We start from the raw sequence: 20,638 nt of genomic DNA, 5'->3' as shown, positions 1-20,638 counted from the left end.
CAGCATAAAAAAATGTGCTGAAAAAGTCGGCTTATACTTCAGCATATACGGTATGTATACCGATGACAGGGCTGTCAAGAGTATGGAATCAAGGGCTTGGTATAATTTCCGAACACTAATTGGGCAACAGCATTGTTCTTATTTGCGCTGCATTTACATGACTCCAACAGTGATGTTGATATGTGGCACTATATTAGGAACTTATGTATAGGAAATACTGCCTAATTTCTGGATTTTCGTATTGTAGTTTTTGGTACTTGGCGCATGGGCTTTTAATGTTTGCAAGTATTTGGTATGCTTAATGCTGGCAATATGTGTGAGATATTGCAATCTTTGTGAAGCGAAGTTAAAGGGAATCTGTCACCAGGGTTTTGTCATGTAATCCGAGAGCACCATGATGTAGGGTCAAAGACCCTGATTCCAGTAATATGTCACTTACTAGGTTGTGCTTTGCTGTTTCAATCCAATCAGTGTTTTGTCAGCAGGAGATTAACACTACAGTTCAAGCTGCCTCCTGGTTCAACTAAACCCCCATTATTGATTAGCAGCTTTCAGTTAATATACATTGTATACAGAAATTTGCCATTCAGTGGTGTAGGAGGAGTTATACAGGGCTCAACATTCTGAGCTCAGCTAAATCTGCAACATAGAAAACTGTGATTCTATGACAACTGCTGCACTCAGTAGTCTAAGTGATACATTGCTGGAATCAGGGTCTCTGTCCTTACATCATGCTGCTCTCAGATTATATAGCAAAACCTGCTGACAGATTCTCTTTAAAAAGGCGCAAGCTTTTTCATCATCGTCATTCATTGAGTTACTTGGGTACATTCAGAATACAAAGCAAACTGCAATATACTGTATGTGCTGTAGGTTTTTCTATGACAGCTTTTGTACTGATCATCTTACATCTGTCTTATTTTTCAGATCCTGAATGTCAGCGCCATTGTCCTTGCAAATCTGTGTGTGTCCTACATTATGACAAGCCAAAATGATCTGGTAAGTTTGTTCTGATGATCCAACCCTTAGAGTGAAATGTTTAAAGGGAAACTGTCATCAGGATCAGGCATGTTAAACTAAAGGTATGGGCATAAAGGCTTTTCTACTGATTTAATAGGTACCTTCAGTGTAGAAATCCGCAGTCTGGTTGTTATTTAATTATTAGAAGTTTGGGTGCAACAAGCTGTATGTGCATCGGGACGGGACTGTGGGTAGGGTCTCCGGCTCTGCCACAGCCCGTCAACTGCTTCTAGTGTTTGTATTTTCATACTGCGTAAAATTTTGCGCCGGCACGTCCTAACTGCGGGTGGCGCTTGCGCATATTCATCTTGAGGCGGGCTTCAGGGAAATGGCGTCGGTGTCAGCGTTTTAACAGATTTAGATCTCGGCTCAATGACGAGCCAAGATCTTAATCTGCACATGCGCCGCCACCAATGCAATTTTACCGTAGACCCCGCCGGGAGGTCAATGTGCTCATGCGCCGACACCAGCACCACTTTACTGAAGCCCGCAACCAGATCAATCTCTAACAGCGGCATTTAACATGATCGCGCCGGGAGCGCGTCATAGCTCAGCCCATCGGCGCCCCTGTCACATGATCTTCGGGCGCCGGTGGGTTGGCATGACAACCCAGGGTCTGCAGGAGACCCCTGTGATTGTGATTGCCGAACTGCTGTGAGCACCACTCAGTGGCCAGTGCTCATAGCAGATGAGCAATTTTGTTACACATAGCAGGGCTGAAGCTCTGCTATGTGTAACACAAGCGATCAGAAGATCGCAGCGTCAAGTCTCCCATGGAGACTATTGAAGCATGTAATAAGTTTAAAAAAAAAAAGTTTTTCAGAATATTAAATTTTAAAAAAAATATATAAAAGTTTGCCCTCCTTTCACCCCATTCAAAATAAAACAATAAAAAATACACATATCTGCTATCGCTGCATTCAGAATCGCCCGATCTATCAAAATATAAAAAGAATTAATCAGATCAGTAAACGGCGTAATAAAAAAAAAATCAAAACGCCAGAGTTACGTTTTCTTTTTGTTGCCGCAATATTGCAATAACGGGCGATCAAAACATCGTAGCTATCCCAAAATGGTATCAATAAAAACATCAGCTCGGAATGCAAAAAATAAGCTGTAACCCGGCCCCAGATCCCGAAAAGTGGAGAAGCTACAGGTCTTGGAAAATGGCGCATTTTTTTTTTTTTAGCAAACTTTGGGATTTTTTTTCACCACTTAAATAAAAAAGAACTTATATATGTCTGGTGTCTACAAACTCATAATAACCTGGAGAATAATAATGGCAGGTCAGTTTTAGCATTCAGTGAACGTGGTAAAAAAAACAACAGTGGAATTGCATTTTTTTTGCAATTTCACCGCACTTGGAATTTTTTTCCCGTTTTCCAGTACACGATATGTTAAAACCAGTGATGGCGTTTAAAAGTACACGCATCCTGCAAAAATTAAGCCCTCACATGGCCACAAAAAATAAAAAAGTTCTGGCTCTGGAAAGAAGGGAAGCAAAAAACGAAAACGCAAAAACAGAAAATGCTCTGGTCATGAAGGGGTTAATTACATTGGCTCCAAATTTATTCTGCAGCAGGAAAATGGCCCCAAACATGCAATCAGCTGCCTCCCTGATTATATTCTATGATTGATAGGTACCGGTCTATATTTCCTAGCATTTGTAAAATTGATGCCTTTGAGCTGTAGAGCTGGAGAAGACTTCTAAGAATGTCATGGACAGTTAGGATCACCAGGAAGGATGTTCTTGATCATATAAACTCAGAATTGTCCTTGGAAGGAAAGATCACCATACAGAAAGTGATCTATTTTGGTCATGTTATGAGGGCAAATTCACTAGAAAAGGAGATGCTATTCAGAATAGTCAGTAGTAAAAGGAAAAGGGGAGTCCAAAGGCCTGTTGGCTGGATGTCATCAAGAATAACGAGGAGGATAAATATCTTGCAGTTGAAAGAAAACAGGAAGTATGGCGAGAACTGGCCTACATAGTGTCCAAGGGTTGGACACGACTGGATGGATAGAATCAGATTATATTTGTATATTTTTGTAAAATGGCTGTTACTTTTGGATTTCTTATGTGTTTCTACTGGTATTAATAGCTTATACAATTTTTACCAGTCACAAACCAAGACAATTTTATTTAGAACCATTTGTCATTTGCTTGTCTAGGCTGAAGAATTTATGAGGAAGATAGAAAAAGAAGAAGAGCAGATTGCTTATGACTACCCAGACAAGAAAATCTACCATCTTTGTATCGTTAACTTAGTTATTGGGTAAGTGAACATGAAATACTTTGCTTTAAAAAGGATGTGTCTTTTTCCATAAATATGTAATGTTTTTACTTGGTATAAATGCCACTGTTTTCCTGAATCTGGCATTATGTATCTTCTGTTTCTCCATTTCTCCATTGTTTCTCCCGTGGGTTGTATTTAATATTCATGGTCTTTAATAGAGGGCACACAGAACGCCGGCCGCAAAAGGAGACGCCCTGTGGGTACAATGTGCGAGCTATTAAGGAGAGTGAATGGTCACTGCTCCCCACACACACAGTCCTGGCGTGGGGAGCAGTGACTCTTCCGACAGACCATCTCAGAGTGTGAGCGCGCATGCCAGTTACGCCAGTGAGATCCCTGTCGGCAGCAGAGCATGACGCAGCGCTGGAGGAGAGAGGAGGTGAGTCTAATTGTTTATTTTTTTGTGTGTGCAGTGTAATGGGGATCAGGGGCTGCCAAGCATACCAGGAAGAGGGATGAAGGGTGCCATACATACCAGGATGAGAGATGATGGGGGCCATACATACCAGGATGAGGGATGAAGGGTGCCATACATACCAGGAAGAGGGATGAAGGGTGCCATACATACCAGGATGAGAGATAAAGGGGGCCATACATACCAGGATGAGGGATGAAGGGGGCCATACATACCAGGATGAGGGATGAAGGTGTTTCAGAAGATTATGTTGCACAAGTTTATTAAGTTAAAAAACAGTACAAATGTGACAAAAGACAATATAATATGTGACAGACACAAAATCAGACTGAGAGTGATCATTGGTGCCTATTATGTATAGGAGGGAGTCCATATGATATCCAAGAAAAAATAATCAATTTGTCAAATACAGAGACAACTCACCATAGGAATAACATGGGTTTAAGAAAGGGAATGAATTAAATCAGAAAACGGGACACAAGGCAATATGTGATGCCAAAATTGACACAATATGTGATACCATAGTGGACCATGCACATGGTTCCATGCAAAAATATACCCATGAGTCCATAAGTAGAAGAACTATTCAAAAAAATCCCCAAAACATACCAGAGATGTACAGGGCTCCAAGGGCACAGTTTGCCAGATAAAGGGAAATCCCCTAAGTTAACTGTACGTTAAATGGCCAAAAAAAAATTGGAACTACAGAATTGCCATTTTTCAGTCACCGCACTCCCCCTCCCAATAAATGCAATAAAAGCAATTAAAAAGTCATATCTACCCCAGAGCGGTATCAATAAAACCGTCAGCTAGGGGCTCAAAAAACAAGCGCTCACACAGCTCTATATTGAAAAATAAAGTTATAGGTGTCTGAAAATGGGAACACAAACACTTTTTTTTTATTAAAATTCAGAATTTTTTTTACCAGTAAAATAATTTTAAAAAACTGGCAAAGATTGGTATTGTCATAATCGGATTGACCTGGAGAAATTATGTTTCTGGGTCAATTTTACCGCAGAATGAACTCTATAAAAAAAAACAACTCCAAAAAATAGAGGAATTGCAGGGTTTTTTTCACAACTTCACTGCACTTGAATTTGTTCCCAATTTTCCAGTACGTTATATGATAAAATGAACGGTGTTATTCAAAACTACAACACCGCCCCTCAAAAAACAAGCCCTCATATGTCTGTGTCAACTGAGAAATAAAAGTTATGGCTCTTGGAAAAAAACAAATGTGGAAAGATGAAAAATTCCCTGGTCATTATAAGGTTAAAGGGAAAAGCCTTTTTTTTACCCTTTAATATATCATCTTCACTTGGCCCGATTGTAGACTGGTTACAAAGAGTGACTGAGACTTTAAGGACTTGTCCTGCCAGATAATCCATTGATTCTAATTTCAACTGAGCAATCATTTATATCCCGGTGGCGGCATTACGGAGAGATTGAACCCAAATTGTTACTTTTTTTCCATAAATTACAGCCATGACAGGGAGACCCTTTTAACTGATAGTAATTATCCGATGCGGAGAACACCTTTAAAGGGTATCTATCACCAGATTTTGCTTCTTCATCTGAGAGCAGCAAAATATGGGGCAGCGACCCTGACTCTAGCTATGTGTCACTTACAGGGCTGCTTGCTACAGTTTTGATAAAAGTACTGTTTTCTGTTCTGCAGATCTAGCACTTCTCTGAATGCTGAGCTCTTTATAACCCCGCCCACACCACTGATTGGCAGCTTTCTGTGTACACTGTGCATAGGCAGAAAGTTGTCAATCCATGATGGGATTTGGTTATAGGGAGTTTATGAATATGGAGGAATACATGATAGCAGGTTTAGTAGTTCTCTAGTAATAATTTCCTTCTAATAAAATAGGGATTTTATGAAAACTAGAGCAAGCAGCCCAGTAAATGACACATCGCTGGAGTCAGGGTCTTTTTCTCTACATTAGGTGGCAAAAACCTGCTGATAGATTCCCTTTAACATACATTTACCGGTACTTACATTCCCTGAACTTACTGAGAGCTGGAATCAGGATCTTTATTATACAACCTGTCCGAATTCTGCTTCTGGGTAGAGATTAGATTCTGCAGTGTGTTGCATAAAGCTCCTATTTTATAATGTATATGTATTTATTGCTATACACGAAAATACGACTGCATGATATTCCTGCTGAGGTGGGGTTTCTGCATTAAAGAGAAAATCTACTGACCATGTTATGCGTCATCAGCTTCTACAAAGTGTCCATAGTAGTGGGTGTACGCGGTAGAGAGTTTGATCACAATGGAAATGATACTTTTTGCATGATCCTTGCAGATCTCCTCTCGAGATATGATATCTTTAGAGCGCTTCCTAATGATTTATGTTTTCTGTTTGTCCACAGAACTCTTTACTGTGCCAAGGGGAATTATGAGTTTGGCATATCACGAGTTATCAAAAGCCTGGAGCCGTACAATAAAAAGGCAAGTATGAAACTAGACCACAGAGGTTTAGTCCTTAAAGGGGATGTCCACTACTTTATATGATCCCCCAATGCATTCCCCCAGGGCCCATAAGTGTTTCTCTAAATACCTTGTGGTGCCTTTTCTGCCTGTGAGCGGCGCTATCACTGGCCGCTCAGAGGCATCACGTGACCCCGGGCTGCAGCCGGCTCTGACATCCGCTGACATCACGACAAGTCCAGGCTGCAGCCGAGGGTCCCTCTTCCGTGTTCCACCGGTGGCTGCTGGGTTGTGGGCTGGGTTACCCCCCAACGCCACACCTCTAATCCACTGTGCGCTCTACCTCTCCTCATTCACTGGGAAAGCGCGCGGTGGATGCTGGGTGTGACGCACGGGGTAACCCCGTCCACAGCCCAGCATCCACTGTGGGGAGCGCGTCACTGATGTCACGCCTCATTTGACGTGACATCAGTGATGGGTCACGTGACGCCTCTGAGCGGCCAGCGGTAGCGCCGCTCAGAGGCAGAAAAGGCACCGCAAGGTATTTACAAAAACACTTCTGGGCCCCAGGGGGATAAATTGGGGGGTTCATATAAAGTAGTGGACAACTTCTTTAACACCTTCACTACATCCACTGTGTATGTGTGGAACATGTAATGCAGGGCACAACTATGGTGTGGGTTTATGGAGCAGACTCAGAAGCTGGGCCTCCCCTACATTTGGCAGATTGCTGGTGGTGTTACACAGCCAGCATCCACCTATAAAAGTAGCAACTCGAGTTACCTCCGATTGCTGCCTTTAACAACCTTAAATGCTACTGTCAATCTGACGACGGCATTTAAGGTGACTAATCAGGGAGTCACAATGTTTAGGGCCTTTGGCTGCCCCACGAGGTGATCGCACAATGCTGATGAATTGCAATGGCAACTGTAAGCCTTACTGAAAGCCCCATGGCTGCCATATTGGTATTCCTGTGACGCCCATCCTTGGGCTGAGCTTCATTGGAGACATTTTACTTATATACTGCATTGATGTGGAAATTTAGTATATAAAAGTAATCAAAGGATCGCAGGTTCAAGTCTCCTAATGGGACTAAAAAATAAAGTACAAAAAAAATGTTTTAAATAATAATAGAAAACATAATATTTTGAGTCACCCATACTTTCTCCTTTTAAAAATAAATAAATCCAATAAATAAAAAAGCCTATATGGTATTGCCGCATTCAAACATCTACTCTATCAAAATATAAAATCATTTAACCCGTACGGTAAACACAATAGAGAAAAAAGAAAAATTACAAGGACATGATGGCTCTGGAGGTCCCTTCCAACTCGACCCAAAAATTCACAGAAAATACACAAAAAATGTGTGCTCCAACATGATATCAATAGAAGCATCAGATTGCCAAGCAAATATTTTTCACCACTTAAATAAAAAATAAAAAAATTACAAATTTGGTATCACCGTAGTAGTACTTAAGAATCTTATTGCTGGGTCATTTTTACCACTCATTGAATACTGTAAAACAAAAACTTTCACCATTTCACCCCACTTGGAATTTTTTTCTCATTTCCAGTACATTGCATGATAAAAATGAGTGGTGTCATTCAAAACTACATGTCAGGAATGTCGACGGACAAAATAAAAAAAGTTATGGTTCCTGGAAGACTGGGGGACAGAGAGGAAAACGCAAAAACTAAAATATTTCATGGGGGGAAAGAAAAGCATTGTACAAATATAAGGAATGGATGATGGCATTCTCTCATTCATATAGTCAGCGCGTATACAAAACAAGGAATACAGCAGCACTCGGTATGAAAGGGCAATCTAGGGGCTTCAATAGGAGGAAAATGATTCTGTAAAGGCTGCAAAGTTGTGAGATATGCTCTTCTGTGACCCCTCCAAATATTATTAGATTTTTATTAATAAATATCAAGGTTGGCCCACAACTTTGTCCAAGTTTTTAATTTTGGCCTCTGTGTGTTTGAGTTTGACATCCCTGCACTAGATGTATGCATACATTGAATATGTGAAAATTAAACTACATTACTGCTATATGGAATATACTTATAAAATGAAGGTACTTAGCTCACAATTTGGCCAATTCATGTGTGCCCTCGAGCCATGACAAGGTGACCTTTCTCTGGTAGAACCCAGCTTGTATACAGTTATATAAGCTTAAGGAAAGAAGAACTTAGTGTTCTACTTGCTCTGACACATGAGAAGCTCAGTGTTGCCAGTATGATTGCTGCCCATTTTACAGTAACGGGGCGACTGGTGGTAGACTGCACATCATATTTGCTTTTTCCACCTTTTTCACAATCTGCAGTGAGAAACAAGCATTCTGATCTTTCTTTCTGTATAGTTGTGTTGCATACAGGATTACTTGCTTTACGATATCTGTTGATTTGCCTTACAGCTCGGAACAGACACATGGTATTATGCAAAGAGGTGCTTTCTATCCTTGCTGGAAAACATGTCGAAGCACATGATCATGCTCCAGGACAGCGTCATCTATGAGTCTATTCAATTTTTGGAACATTGTGAAAGTAAGTTTGGAAAGTGTATGGGACAGGATTGTATAGGCGAACACAGTTCTGCAGGCACATGTGTGTTTTATCTGTATTAGTAGTACTAATAATAAGAAGAATATTTATTTTAAAGCAAAAATAATTCCAAGGAAATGTGACATGGTTTTACATAGAAAAAACACATATATGAAATGCAAATACAGTAAACTTAAAGGGGTACTCCCATCTCCAAGATCCTATGTAGTAGGTGTAATAATAATAATATTAGCAAATACCTCCAATTAGAAATGTAGTACAGTTCTTCTGATTCACTATGTCGTTTACCCTATTTGCAGGGCATTGCAGTAGCTTAGGTATCCATGGTTATGGCCACTAACAACTAACTGTCATTATATGAGTGGTCGTAACCATGGATACCTAAGTGTCACGGGTGTGTCAGAAGTGACAGACAGTCGCCCTGCAGTTGGTTGCAGGAGATCTCTACATTTGGCATTACAGACACCTTCTTAGAGGCTGTCTCTCTAGGACCCAGCGGCTACCTTCCTCTGGCTTATTAACACCCTGGCCTGGGTTTATAAATACCTGCTGTCTGCCAGAGGGAGGTGGCGGCGATACTCACATTACCCTTTGTGAAGGCTCAAAGCAAGTGTCCTAGAGAGACAGCCTCTAAGAAGGTGTCTGTAATGCCAAAGTAGAGATCTCCTACAACCAACTGCAGGGCAACTGTCTGTCACTTCTGACACATCCGTGACAATAAGCTACCGCTGCAATGACCTGCACATGTGGTAAACGACATAGCTTATCAGAAGAACTATACTACATTTCTAACAGGAGGTGTTTCAGGTTGCGTTTGAAGGCTTCAGTTGTGGAGGAAGAGAACCTAACTTGCTGAGGCAGAGAGTTTTAGAGTATGAGGTTCGCTCAGGAGAATTTTTTCTATAGTGGTATATTGGTAAGTGGCACCCAGTATCTGGGGCACATTCCCTGCAAGCTACACTTTTGGCTGAGGCATACAGCTTTCTGTTTCTCCTATCTGACAACTGTTTTGTGAGCAAAGTTATACCTACTAGCAGTGGACAATGACACGTCAGTAAACAATTGTCCTCATGTCTGTGTTATCGAGACTATCCCTCGTAACCGCAAGGTCCTGTGACAGATGCTCCTTACAGTGTTCAGTCAGCTATTGTACAGAGACTGGCGTTCATCAGTGATTTCCAGATATCTGTGCCCCTTTAACAGTCAGTAAAATATACAAAAGAAAGCTAAGTGAAATGGGGTAGGACGCCCGCCCAGAGTACTGTGGACGATGCTGAAGTGCTGCCCGACCTGTAATACTAATATAGAAGACTTGTGTAATTGCATCACTGGGAGCGCTAACCCAAGAATGCACCAAACTCATTCTTTTCCCTTTACAGTTTATGGTAAAACTATACCGGCCCTAATCGAGCAACCATTGGAAGAAGAGAAGATGCACATTGGCAAGAACACCGTTACTTATGAAGCACGACAGCTGAAAGCATTAATGTATGAAATAACATCCTGGAACATGTAATTACCTACATCCGGAAATCCTTTTCTCTTCTTTTGTGGTTTTTTATGATATTTAAAATGTAAATGGAATTTTGTAGTGTTATAATTAAATTATTTTGTGTACAAGAATGTGTATGGATTTTGTTTCCAGCTGAGGAAAGTGTCTGACATGGAGCGGGCAGCATCAGCACCGCAGGATGCTGCAGTATCAGGACTTTCTGCCAGCTCCTGGGGTTTGCCTTTGCTGCAGTACAGTTGAGTGTCACTGCCAGGTCTCTTCTTACATTTGCCATCACTCCTATTCCCATTTAAAGATGTTTTTTGCTTTGGAAGTAGATGGTTACTGTAAAGATCTGAGGTTGTGGGTTGTAAGTAATTACCTAGGCAGGTTAACGATGCAACAATATTTTATTGATCACAGCCATGGTAATAAAGCAATTCCAGGTGAATGGCCAAAATACAGTTCTCTCAGTCCTCAAATTCCCAATCTGGGTTCAATAGTTCCACTGGCTTTGTATAAGGCCATACTCACTGTCTCCCAACTTTTGGTTGGCCCACAGATTTCGTATCTCTAGCCAGTATAGTCTGTAGCCACAGTCCATGATCCTCTAGGCGGCAGATAAAACGATGAAAGCACAGGTAACCAGTAGCAGCAGTCCTTTTAAGAAAGTGTAAATCCAAACGACATAATCCATAATGGTAACATGTTTATCCATTCATCCTTCCAAGTCCACTGTCTCCATCCTCTTCCTTCAATCCTTCCACACAACTCTCACTAAAACATGACTCTCCTTTCTTTCCCTGGGATCAGTTCCCTCCCAGGTCAGAAGTGATCACCCTCCCCCTCAAGCATTCACTGTAAGCCAAAAAACAATGAAGAATATTCTAGAAGCCTTCATCTGAGACTGCATGTAAGACCCCCTGTGGTGACGGCTCCACTGGGTCTCAATCCACACTCACCTAATGAGATTATTGGCTATTGAAACAATGGACTCCTGAGATAAAGATGAGATTAGTGGAATGCTGGGCATTTTACAAGTGAATCTAGTGAACATACTGACAAGTAAGCAGAACTATATAAAATATAACAAGTAAATCACTAATAATACACAATAATATTGACAAAAATGGTGGTCCGTTGCTGGAAAAGTATCATAGTCTTTAGTAAGTGGGCAGTTCCTCACAGTTAGCATTTTATTGTGCATGTCTTGCCTTGTACTAACATCATTATATTTTGTAGCTCTGCTCTCCAATGCATATTTATTGCATATACTGTTGTGTTCAGGTTAGATAACTCTATAACTGCAGGGTAAATCATGGGGGAGAAACAGCACAACTGCCTTTGATCATCATGTAATTTGGGAAATGTAGAATTTTAAGGTTCCTTTACACATAAGTGTGTCAGCCAGAATCATAAATCATAAAAGTGCTAAAGTAAATAAGTATTTCCCAAATATATTGAAATGGATGGGATGTATGGACTGATTGTGGCGAGACTATGTTTCTTCGGTTGCATACATATTAAGTACAGCAGTGGCTTTTAGGCTGAAAATGAATTATGAGTCTTTGATACAGGAAAAATATATCTTTGTACCGTTTTAGCCAGTAGACAGAAAAATATTACAGTTTGAGAGTCCTCAGTGGTTGATACCTTTTAATGGCTAACTGAAAAGATGGTAATAGCTAGCAAGCTTTCCAGACTACTCAGGCCTCTTCATCAGGCTCAGTACTCAGACCTGAGTAATCGAAAAAGCTTGCTAGTTATTGCTTTTCGGTTAGCCATTATAAGGTATCATCCACTGAGGATTCTCAAATTTTAATATTTTTTATGAGTCTTTGGAAATGGTAACGAAGGGAAGGTAGGGTGATAAATAGCTATGGATGAGATAGCTGTAAACCTCCATACGTGCAGCCCTGTCTTATTCCACCATGTATTCCTGCAGACAGCTTTACACAGCATTTGATGACTTGCTTCCTTTAATGGATCTGAAATTGTAGAATAGCCCGGAGCTACAGACGTCTGTCCATGGCTCGTGAATTACATTAACACTTTGTAGAGCACATAGCTGAAATAACTCCAGAGCAGAGGAGCGAAAATAATAGTCTAAAGGTCTGACAAGTAATCATATGAAACATGGATATCAGGATGCCCTGGCCGACCTGAGCAGCAAGCTGAATTGGAAGCCTCCAGATTGAAGGTGTGATTAAATTGCTGGTGTATGCCGGAGCTGATTATACTCCAGCAGCTTTGTCACAATCAGCTGTGACATATCAGAGGAAGAAATACTAACTCGACGTGCACCATCCTGGAATTCTCCACAAGTGGGTACCGAAATTGCTTTTCGTGTCCATTGTACTGCTGATGAATTGCCAAACGTTTGCTGTATGATTGCTCTTTGAAAGACTTATGAGACTCACTTTTCCATTGATTTATTATTATTGGCTTCAAATCTGATTGACAAAAAATGTCATTTACTGAAAAAAATATGTTGTTTTGAAGCACTGTATGAAAAGTACGAATGCTGAAAATATTCAGTGGTACCAGTCGTTTTCTGTGGTCACCTTTGATCCCACTGTAGTCTAAGTCCCACTATGTAAGACTGTGTTCTGATCAAGTCAAAGCCCCATTTCTGGCTGTGATTGGGGTTTCAGTCAGTGCCACTGACTACAATTAGACATTATTATTAACAGCCTTCAACTCGCTCTCAAGCCATGGCGATTTGATGGATGAACACTCTGTATGAAGATCAATCTTGTGCAAGCCTAGATAGGTGCACCAGGGTCTTCTCCGCCACTATCTTGACTGTATCAAGCCATTAGGTTGCTGGACTTCCTCTTCGCCTTGTTCCTGGACTTCCTCTTCGCCTTGTTCCTGGACTTCCTCTTCGCCTTGTTCCTGGACTTCCTCTTCGCCTTGTTCCTGGACTTCCTCTTCGCCTTGTTCCTGGACTTCCTCTTCGCCTTGTTCCTGGATTTCCTCTTCGCCTTGTTCCTGGACTTCCTCTTCGCCTTGTTCCTTTTATTCTTCCGACCATGAAGTCCTTCTCCAGTGATTGCTCCACAGAGTCCTAAGCATGCAACTTTAGACTCCATTTTAATTTTTTTCTGGCAGCTTCCATCTTTTTAGCCCGATATAATAGCCAAGTATTAATCCTGTTTTTCAGTTATTCAGTCATAAGTACTTGGCAGAGTCAGGAATAAGGGCGCAGACATGGTATGATCCCAGCATGAGACTACCTGCATCATATCTGCAAGCTTCATTTTGTGGCTAGTTCTTAGACATGGTACCCTATATAGTTCTAAGCCTTGTTATACTCGACAAAAATAACCATTATTGTGGCACAACAACAATAGCCACTACAAACATAACCATTATTGTGTAGTTGGTAAGGATAATGAAAGAATGATGTACATACCTTTGAAATGAGATGGTGGAAGTCCAAATGAGGGTTTATGATAATCACCAGCAGCCAACTGCAGTTTGCTTGTGTTTATCCCCCTCCTTAAAATCTTGCACATCTGACACTTGGTACAGACAGCCTCAGGTGGAGCAATTTTAGTGCAGATTGACATGTTGTTAAGCTGATGTGTGTCTGCTGAGATAATTTCCTCGTTCATTTCCTCTGGCTTCTCATAATCATCTCCTGGATGTCTGTAATAATAGCAGGTGTGATAGGTAGACCACTTCTGCACCAAACTATATATAGTACTTTGTGCTGTAATATGAGGTTGCAGAAATTGACCAGCAGAACAGTCCTGTGTTTCTGAGAATGAGCCAGCATCTACGTAGGCCTCCACTATCACAATTCCTTATTGATTGAATATGACATGTTGGACACAACACTACTGCCCCCTGGAAAGACACCACTAGACTGGGAAGAATTTGATGGGCCTCATGTATTCCATAAAGGGGTCCTATGAGAAGTAATCAAACATGGCCACCATCACTTATTTTATGCTTGAAACCATCCTACACACACACTGGGATGGGGTGCAGCCTGAAGAACATGAGTTTCAACTGTGAGGCTGAGGACCAACATCCAGAGCAGACATGACTTATCTGCTCATTCAGCCTGACAGATTTACAATGGGACTTGGACTGGAAGGAAAAAAAGCTTCTTTGCTAGACTCAGTGCTCTGCTGTAAATAGCAGAACATGGAGGCTCACTGAGGAGAGCAGCTTTTTGTCTTCCTGATCTCAACTGTCAGGCTGAGGACCATCATTGTGATAAAGCTTAAGGCTACGTGCCCACGATGCAGAAATGCTGCATATTTTTTCCGCTTCTCCCTGGCAGGAAAAACGCATGCGGATTTTACATGCGTTTTTCCCGCCAGGTAGAAGCGTTTGTCAAGCGTTTTTGCATACATTTCTGCATGCAGGTTATCAAGCGCTTTTCCAAGCGATTTTAGCAGCACTTTTCTTGACAACTTGGTCACGCTATATAAATCCATGCAACCGGTATGAATTTATATACTGTGACCAAGTAATAGTTAAAAAAAAGAATAAAAATGGTAAAAAATAAAGATTATACTTACCTTCCGATGGCCCCCCTGTTTTCTCCGCCGCGTCCGGTGTGTTGTATTGGTCATGGTGGTGTGAAAGGACCTGTGATGACGTCATTGAGTCATGTGACTGGTCACGCGACCACCGACGTCATGGCAGGTCCTCACACCACCGCGACCCATACAACAGACCGAACGCATCGCTGAGGAGGCCGGGGGCCATCGGAAGGTGAGTATAATGTTTATTTTTTATTTTAAATTCTTTTTTTACAGGTACTATGGTACCCGGCTCTGGAGGAGAGTCTCCTCTTCTCCAGACCCAGGTACGATCCGCACATAGAATCGCATAATATCTGCATGTGTACAAATGTGCTGACACGGATATTATGCGTTTCAATGCAAGTCAATGGCGGCAATTACGCTGCGTGTCCGCAAAATTAATGGACATGCTGCGTATTTTTCCGCAATGATAATCCGCAGCAGAAATTTCCGCATCATGTGCACAGCACATGCGGATTATCATTGGGGACCATGGGGCACGTATTACCAAGCTTTTTTTAAGCGTTTACGCTGCGGAAATTCCGCGGCAAAAATGCTTGAAAAACGCATAGTGTGCACGCAGCCTAAATTATCTTTTCACTCAGCCTTACAAGTTTACAATGGGTCTTGGACTGGAGAAAAAAGGCTCCCTTGCTTATCACAGTGCTCTGCTGTAAACTGTAAACAGCAGAACAGGGAGGCCGATTGAGCAGAGCAGCTTCTGTCCTCCTGGTCCCTGTTGTTGTAAACCTGTCAGACTGAGTGAGCAGATAAGCTATGCTTATTCATGATGCTGCTCCTCAACTTGATAGTCAAGATTCATATCTCAAGCTGCATTTCTTCAGGCTGTAACCAATCCCATTACATGTTTAGGACAGGTTGCAGCATGATATAGGTAATGGCGGCAATCTTGGATTACTTCTCAGAATACAACTTTAAACTGCTCTGTTGAAAGAAAAGCTAAGTTGTGATTGTGTGGGATGGGCAACAAAGATGGGTACTGTAAACTGTTTTGGTTAATAAGGCCTGATAATAAGCATCACTTTGTGCACACCAAATAAAGACAGCATGGTCCTGTTTTTATCTTCCACTCTGTATATCTATACATTTGTTTCTTTGTATCTATCTCCTCGTAGTGTATGTAGTCCTTATGTAGTAGTAACACTTATCATACATTATTATATATTTCTCTAATGCTGTACATTGCACTGTTCTTTCCTGTAAAGAAGTATTCTTCATTCATCAAAAAATAGCAATACTGTGCACCAGCAGTTGTGCTCCATTAAAATACATTCCTCAACATTAAACCTGCAAAACTAAGAATGAAAAGTCATGTAATTATGGAAATCATAGGATCGATAGACATGTTAATGGTATGACAATGATGAAAAATGGAAACAAAATGTTCAAAACATGTTGATTTATTCAGTATTGAGTATGAACACTATGCACAAAAATGTGTCACGATTCCACACCTTAGTGTGTCTGGGATGCAGTTACTGATGGCTCAGCCGTCCAATCTGGTACAGGGGCGAGCTGAAGCTGTTAGTACTTTGATATGCCAGCTCAGTGTCCTGTCTGGTGCAGAGGCGTACTGAGCTGTCAGTACTTTGATATGCCAGCTCAGTGTCCTGTCTGGTGCAGGGGCGTACTGAGCTGTCAGTACTTTGATATGCCAGCTCAGTGTCCTGTCTGGTGCAGGGGCGTACTGAGCTGTCGGTGTTTTGATTGACAGCTCGGCCATCCAGTCTGAGACTGGGAGGTGCTGGCTATGTCCAGGTGTTCATTGTCCCAGGTGATTGCATGGCTACTCAACTGGGCTGTTAGTCCCAGACCTCTGCCAGATGTACATTCAACTTTTGTGAGGTTTGTCTTTCTGTGTCTTGCTTTTTGTTTGTTAATCTTTCATTGCCAGACCTTGGACCTCGTTCTGACCATCTGTCTGTTTAATCCCTTTATTCTGATCTGCTATCTTCCTGGTATTTTGACCTTGGACCGTTACATGACTACACTTTTGTCTCTTCCTTCTGTTTATGACTTACCCTCCTGGCTTTTGACCTCGGACTACTTGACTATCCCGAATCACAGCTTCTCCATAAGACTCAGTGTCTTATGTGCACTTACAAACCTTGTCATGCTATCAATGACGTTATTAATGGTTGTCTGATGAATGTTCTACCACGCTGAATGCACTTGGGCATGCAAGATCCGCTGATGGTAGCTTCCTTTGCAATTGCCAACCAATAATGACCCAGCCGTGCTTGATAAGAGAAGTCCGGAGATGCTGCAGGCCATGGTAACACGGGCCTTGATATACGTGCGGGCGGTGGTTCATGTGAGTGGTTGCCATTTGGCACAGACCTCATGGGAATGGGGCATTATCCCCCCTGTTTGCACTGAGCACTTTATCACTATCTCCACTGCCACATCTGAGGAGCAGTTTGCACGAGGCACCTTGCTGAGAATACCAACAAGATTCATCTAAGCTAAGTCTCTCTTATTAAGCATTCATATTATATTATGTGAATTTATAGGGTAAACATAGTAACATCGTTTTTAAGGTTGAAGGAAGACTAAGTCCATCTAGTTCAACCCATAGCCTAACTTGTTGATCCAGAGGAAGGCAAAAAAAAAACATGTGGCAAACACTAAGCTCCACATTGGGGAAAAAAATTCCTTCCCGACTCCATACGACAATCAGACTAGTTCCCTGGATCAACGCCCTATCAAGGAATCTAGTATTTATAACCTGTAATATTATACTTTTCAAGAAAGGCATCCATGCCCTTCTTAAATTTTAACAGTTAATCACTCATTACAACATCATGCGGCAGAGAGTTCCACTGCTCTTACAGTAAAGAATCCCCGTCTGTGATTATGATTAAACCTTCTTTCCTCCAGACGTAGAAGATGCCCCCTTGTCCCCGTCTCAGGCCTCAGAGTAAAAAGATCAGTAGAAAGGTCTTTGTACTGTCCCCTCATATACTTGTACATAGTAATAAGATCACCCCTAAGCCTTCTTTTTTCCACAGTAAATAACCCCAAGTGTAATAACCTGTCTTGGTATTGCAGACCCCCCAGTCCTCTAATAACCTTGGTCGCTCTTCTCTGCACCCGCTCTAGTTCAGCTATGTCTTTCTTATACACCGGAGACCAGAACTGTACACAGTATTCTAAGTGTGGTCGCACTAGTGACTTGTATAGAGGTAAAATTATGTTCTCCTCATGAGCATCTATGCCTCTTTTAATGCATCCCATTATTTTATTTGCCTTTGCAGCAGCAGCCTGACACTGGCCACTAAACGTGAGTTTGTCGTCCACCAATACACCCAGGTCTTTTTCAGTTACAGTTTTGCCCAGTGTTTTACAATTAAGCATATAATTATACATTTTATTTCCTCTGCCCAAGTGCATTACCTTACATTTATCCCCATTAAAGCTCATTTGCCATTTATCAGCCCAAGCTTCTAGTTTACATAGATCCTCCTGTAATATAAAATTGTCCTCCTCTGTATTGACTACCCTGCAGAGTTTAGTGTCATCTGCAAATATTGAAATATTACTCTGTATGCCCCCTACAAGGTCATTAATAAATATGTTAAAAAGAAGGGGGCCCAATACTGACCCCTGTGGTACCCCACTGTTAACTGAGACCCAGTCTGAGTGTTTTCCATTAATAACCACCCTTTGTTTCCTATCACTGAGCCAATTCTTAACCCACAAACATATATTTTCCCCTATCCCCATTGTTCTCATTTTATGTATCAACCTTATGTGTGGAACCGTATCAAAAGCTTTTGAAAAGTCCATATACACAACATCCACTGCATTTCCTTGGTCCAGTCCAGAACTTGCCTCCTCATAAAAACTGATCAGATTAGTTTGACAGGAACGGTCCCTCGTAAACCCATGTTGATATTGGGTCATGAGGTTATTCTTCTTCAGATACTCTATCATAGCATCTCTTAGGAAACCCTCCAGGGTTTTACCCACAGTAGAGGTTAAGCTTACCGGCCTATAATTTCCAAGTTCAGTTTTTGTCCCCTTTTTGAATATTGGCACATTTGCTATACGCCAGTCCTGTGGTACAGACCCTGTTATTATGGAATCTTTAAAGATTAAAAATAATGGTCTATCTATGACGTTACTTAATTCCTGCAGTACTCGCGGGTGTATCCCATCCGGGCCGGGGATTTGTCAGCTTTAGTGATTTTTAGACGCCGCCATACTTTCTGCTGGGTTAAGCAAGTGACATTTACTGGAGAATTTTTGTTATCACTAATCATGTTTTCTGTCATGCGATTTTCTTGTGTAAATACGGTTGAAAAAAAATCATTTAGCATATTGGCTTTTTCCTCATCCTCATCCACCATTTCACCCAGACTATTTTTAAGAGGGCCAACACTATCATTTTTTAGTTTTTTACTATTTATGTAGTTAAAGAATATTTTGGGGTTATTTTTACTTTCTCTTGCAATGATTCTCTCTGCCTCAATCTTTGCTGCCTTGATTTGTTTTTTACATAATTTATTTCATTTTCTATATTTATTTAATGCCTCATCATTACCTACTTGCTTTAGTTCTCTAAATGCTTTCTTTTTGTCATTTATTGCGCCCCTTACAGCTCTATTTAGCCCTAGTGGTTTCCTCCTATTTCTAGCATGTTTATTCCCAAGGGGTATATATTGTGCATAGGTCCTATTCAGGATGTTAATAAATGTCTCCCATTTGCTTTGTGTAGCTTTATGTCTCAGGATATCGTCCCAGTTTATTGCACTAAGATCATCTCTTAACTTTTGGAAATTAGCCTTCCTGAAGTTTAGTGTCCTTGTAACCCCTCTACTACACATCTTATTAAAGGTTACATGAAAACGTATTATTTTGTGATCTCTATTACCCAAGTGACCCCCAACTCGTATATTTCATATGCGGTCTGGCCTATTGGTTAATATTAGGTCTAGCAGTGCCCCCCTTCTTGTTGGGTCCTGAACCAGTTGTGAAAGGTAATTGTCTCTCATAGTAGTCAAAAACCTTTCCTTTGCTTGAACTACATGTTTCTGTTCCCCAATGTATTTCAGGGTAGTTGAAGTCTCCCATAATAATGACTTCTCCTTGAGTCGCTGCTTCATCTATTTGCTTTACGAGGATATTCTCCGCTACTTCCATTATTTTTGGAGACTTATAACAAACCCCTATCAGTAATTTATTATTTTTTTCCCCCTCCCCTTATCTCCACCCCCAGGAACTCTACATTTTCATTAGATTCACATATATCCTCCCGCAAGACAGGTTTTAAGGATGATTTTACATATAAACACACACCCCCCCCTCGCTTGTTTGTACGGTCATTTCTGAACAGACTATAGCCCTGTAAATTAACTGCCCAGTCATGGCTCTCGGCCAGCCATGTCTCAGATATCCCTACCATGTCATAATTATTTTACAACAAAATTAATTCTAATTCCTCCATTTTGTTGGTGAGGCTTCTGGCATTTTATGTATCTCTCTGTACCTCTATTCCTTCTTACTTTATTGACTGTTCTAACCCCACCCCCAATTTCTTTATTTGTGCCCAGATCATTATCTGCACTATCTTCCCCACCTATAAAATGAATACCCTCCCCCCAATCCCTAGTTTAAACACTCCTCCAACCTTCTAGCCATTTTCTCCCCCAGCACAGCTGCACCCTCCCCATTAAGGTGCAGCCGGTCCCTAGCGTAGAGTCTGTAGCCAACTGAGAAGTCGGCCCAGTTCTCCAGGAACCCAAATCCCTCCTTCCTACACCAGTTCTTGAGCCACTTATTTATCTCCCTAATCTCCTGTTGCCTCTCTGGCGTGGCACGTGGTACCGGTAGTATT

General features: G+C 41.3%; 1 protein-coding gene across 2 annotated transcripts in view; it reads left to right on the top strand.

Annotated features, from left to right (window-relative positions):
• The window catches only part of LOC141265261 (intraflagellar transport protein 70A), an 82,845-nt gene extending 72,480 nt beyond the window's left edge, over nucleotides 1-10,365 (top strand). For both annotated transcript variants that reach the window (XM_073678105.1, XM_073678106.1), the window contains 5 exons: nucleotides 928-999; nucleotides 3,193-3,296; nucleotides 6,117-6,195; nucleotides 8,595-8,724; nucleotides 10,122-10,365. In XM_073678105.1, coding sequence (XP_073534206.1) covers nucleotides 928-999; nucleotides 3,193-3,296; nucleotides 6,117-6,195; nucleotides 8,595-8,724; nucleotides 10,122-10,258 — 522 coding nt within the window. In that variant the 3' untranslated portion in view covers nucleotides 10,259-10,365. The remainder of the gene's footprint in view (nucleotides 1-927; nucleotides 1,000-3,192; nucleotides 3,297-6,116; nucleotides 6,196-8,594; nucleotides 8,725-10,121) is intronic.
• Nucleotides 10,366-20,638: the final 10,273 nt, after the last annotated feature.

The sequence above is a fragment of the Phyllobates terribilis genome, unplaced genomic scaffold (genome assembly GCF_046119375.1).
Source record: "Phyllobates terribilis strain yellow unplaced genomic scaffold, ASM4611937v1 Scaffold_4__5_contigs__length_816908805, whole genome shotgun sequence".
NCBI lineage: Eukaryota > Metazoa > Chordata > Amphibia > Anura > Dendrobatidae > Phyllobates > Phyllobates terribilis.
The sequence above is the reverse complement of the archived record's forward strand: the minus strand, read 5'-3'. Positions and strand labels throughout refer to the sequence as shown.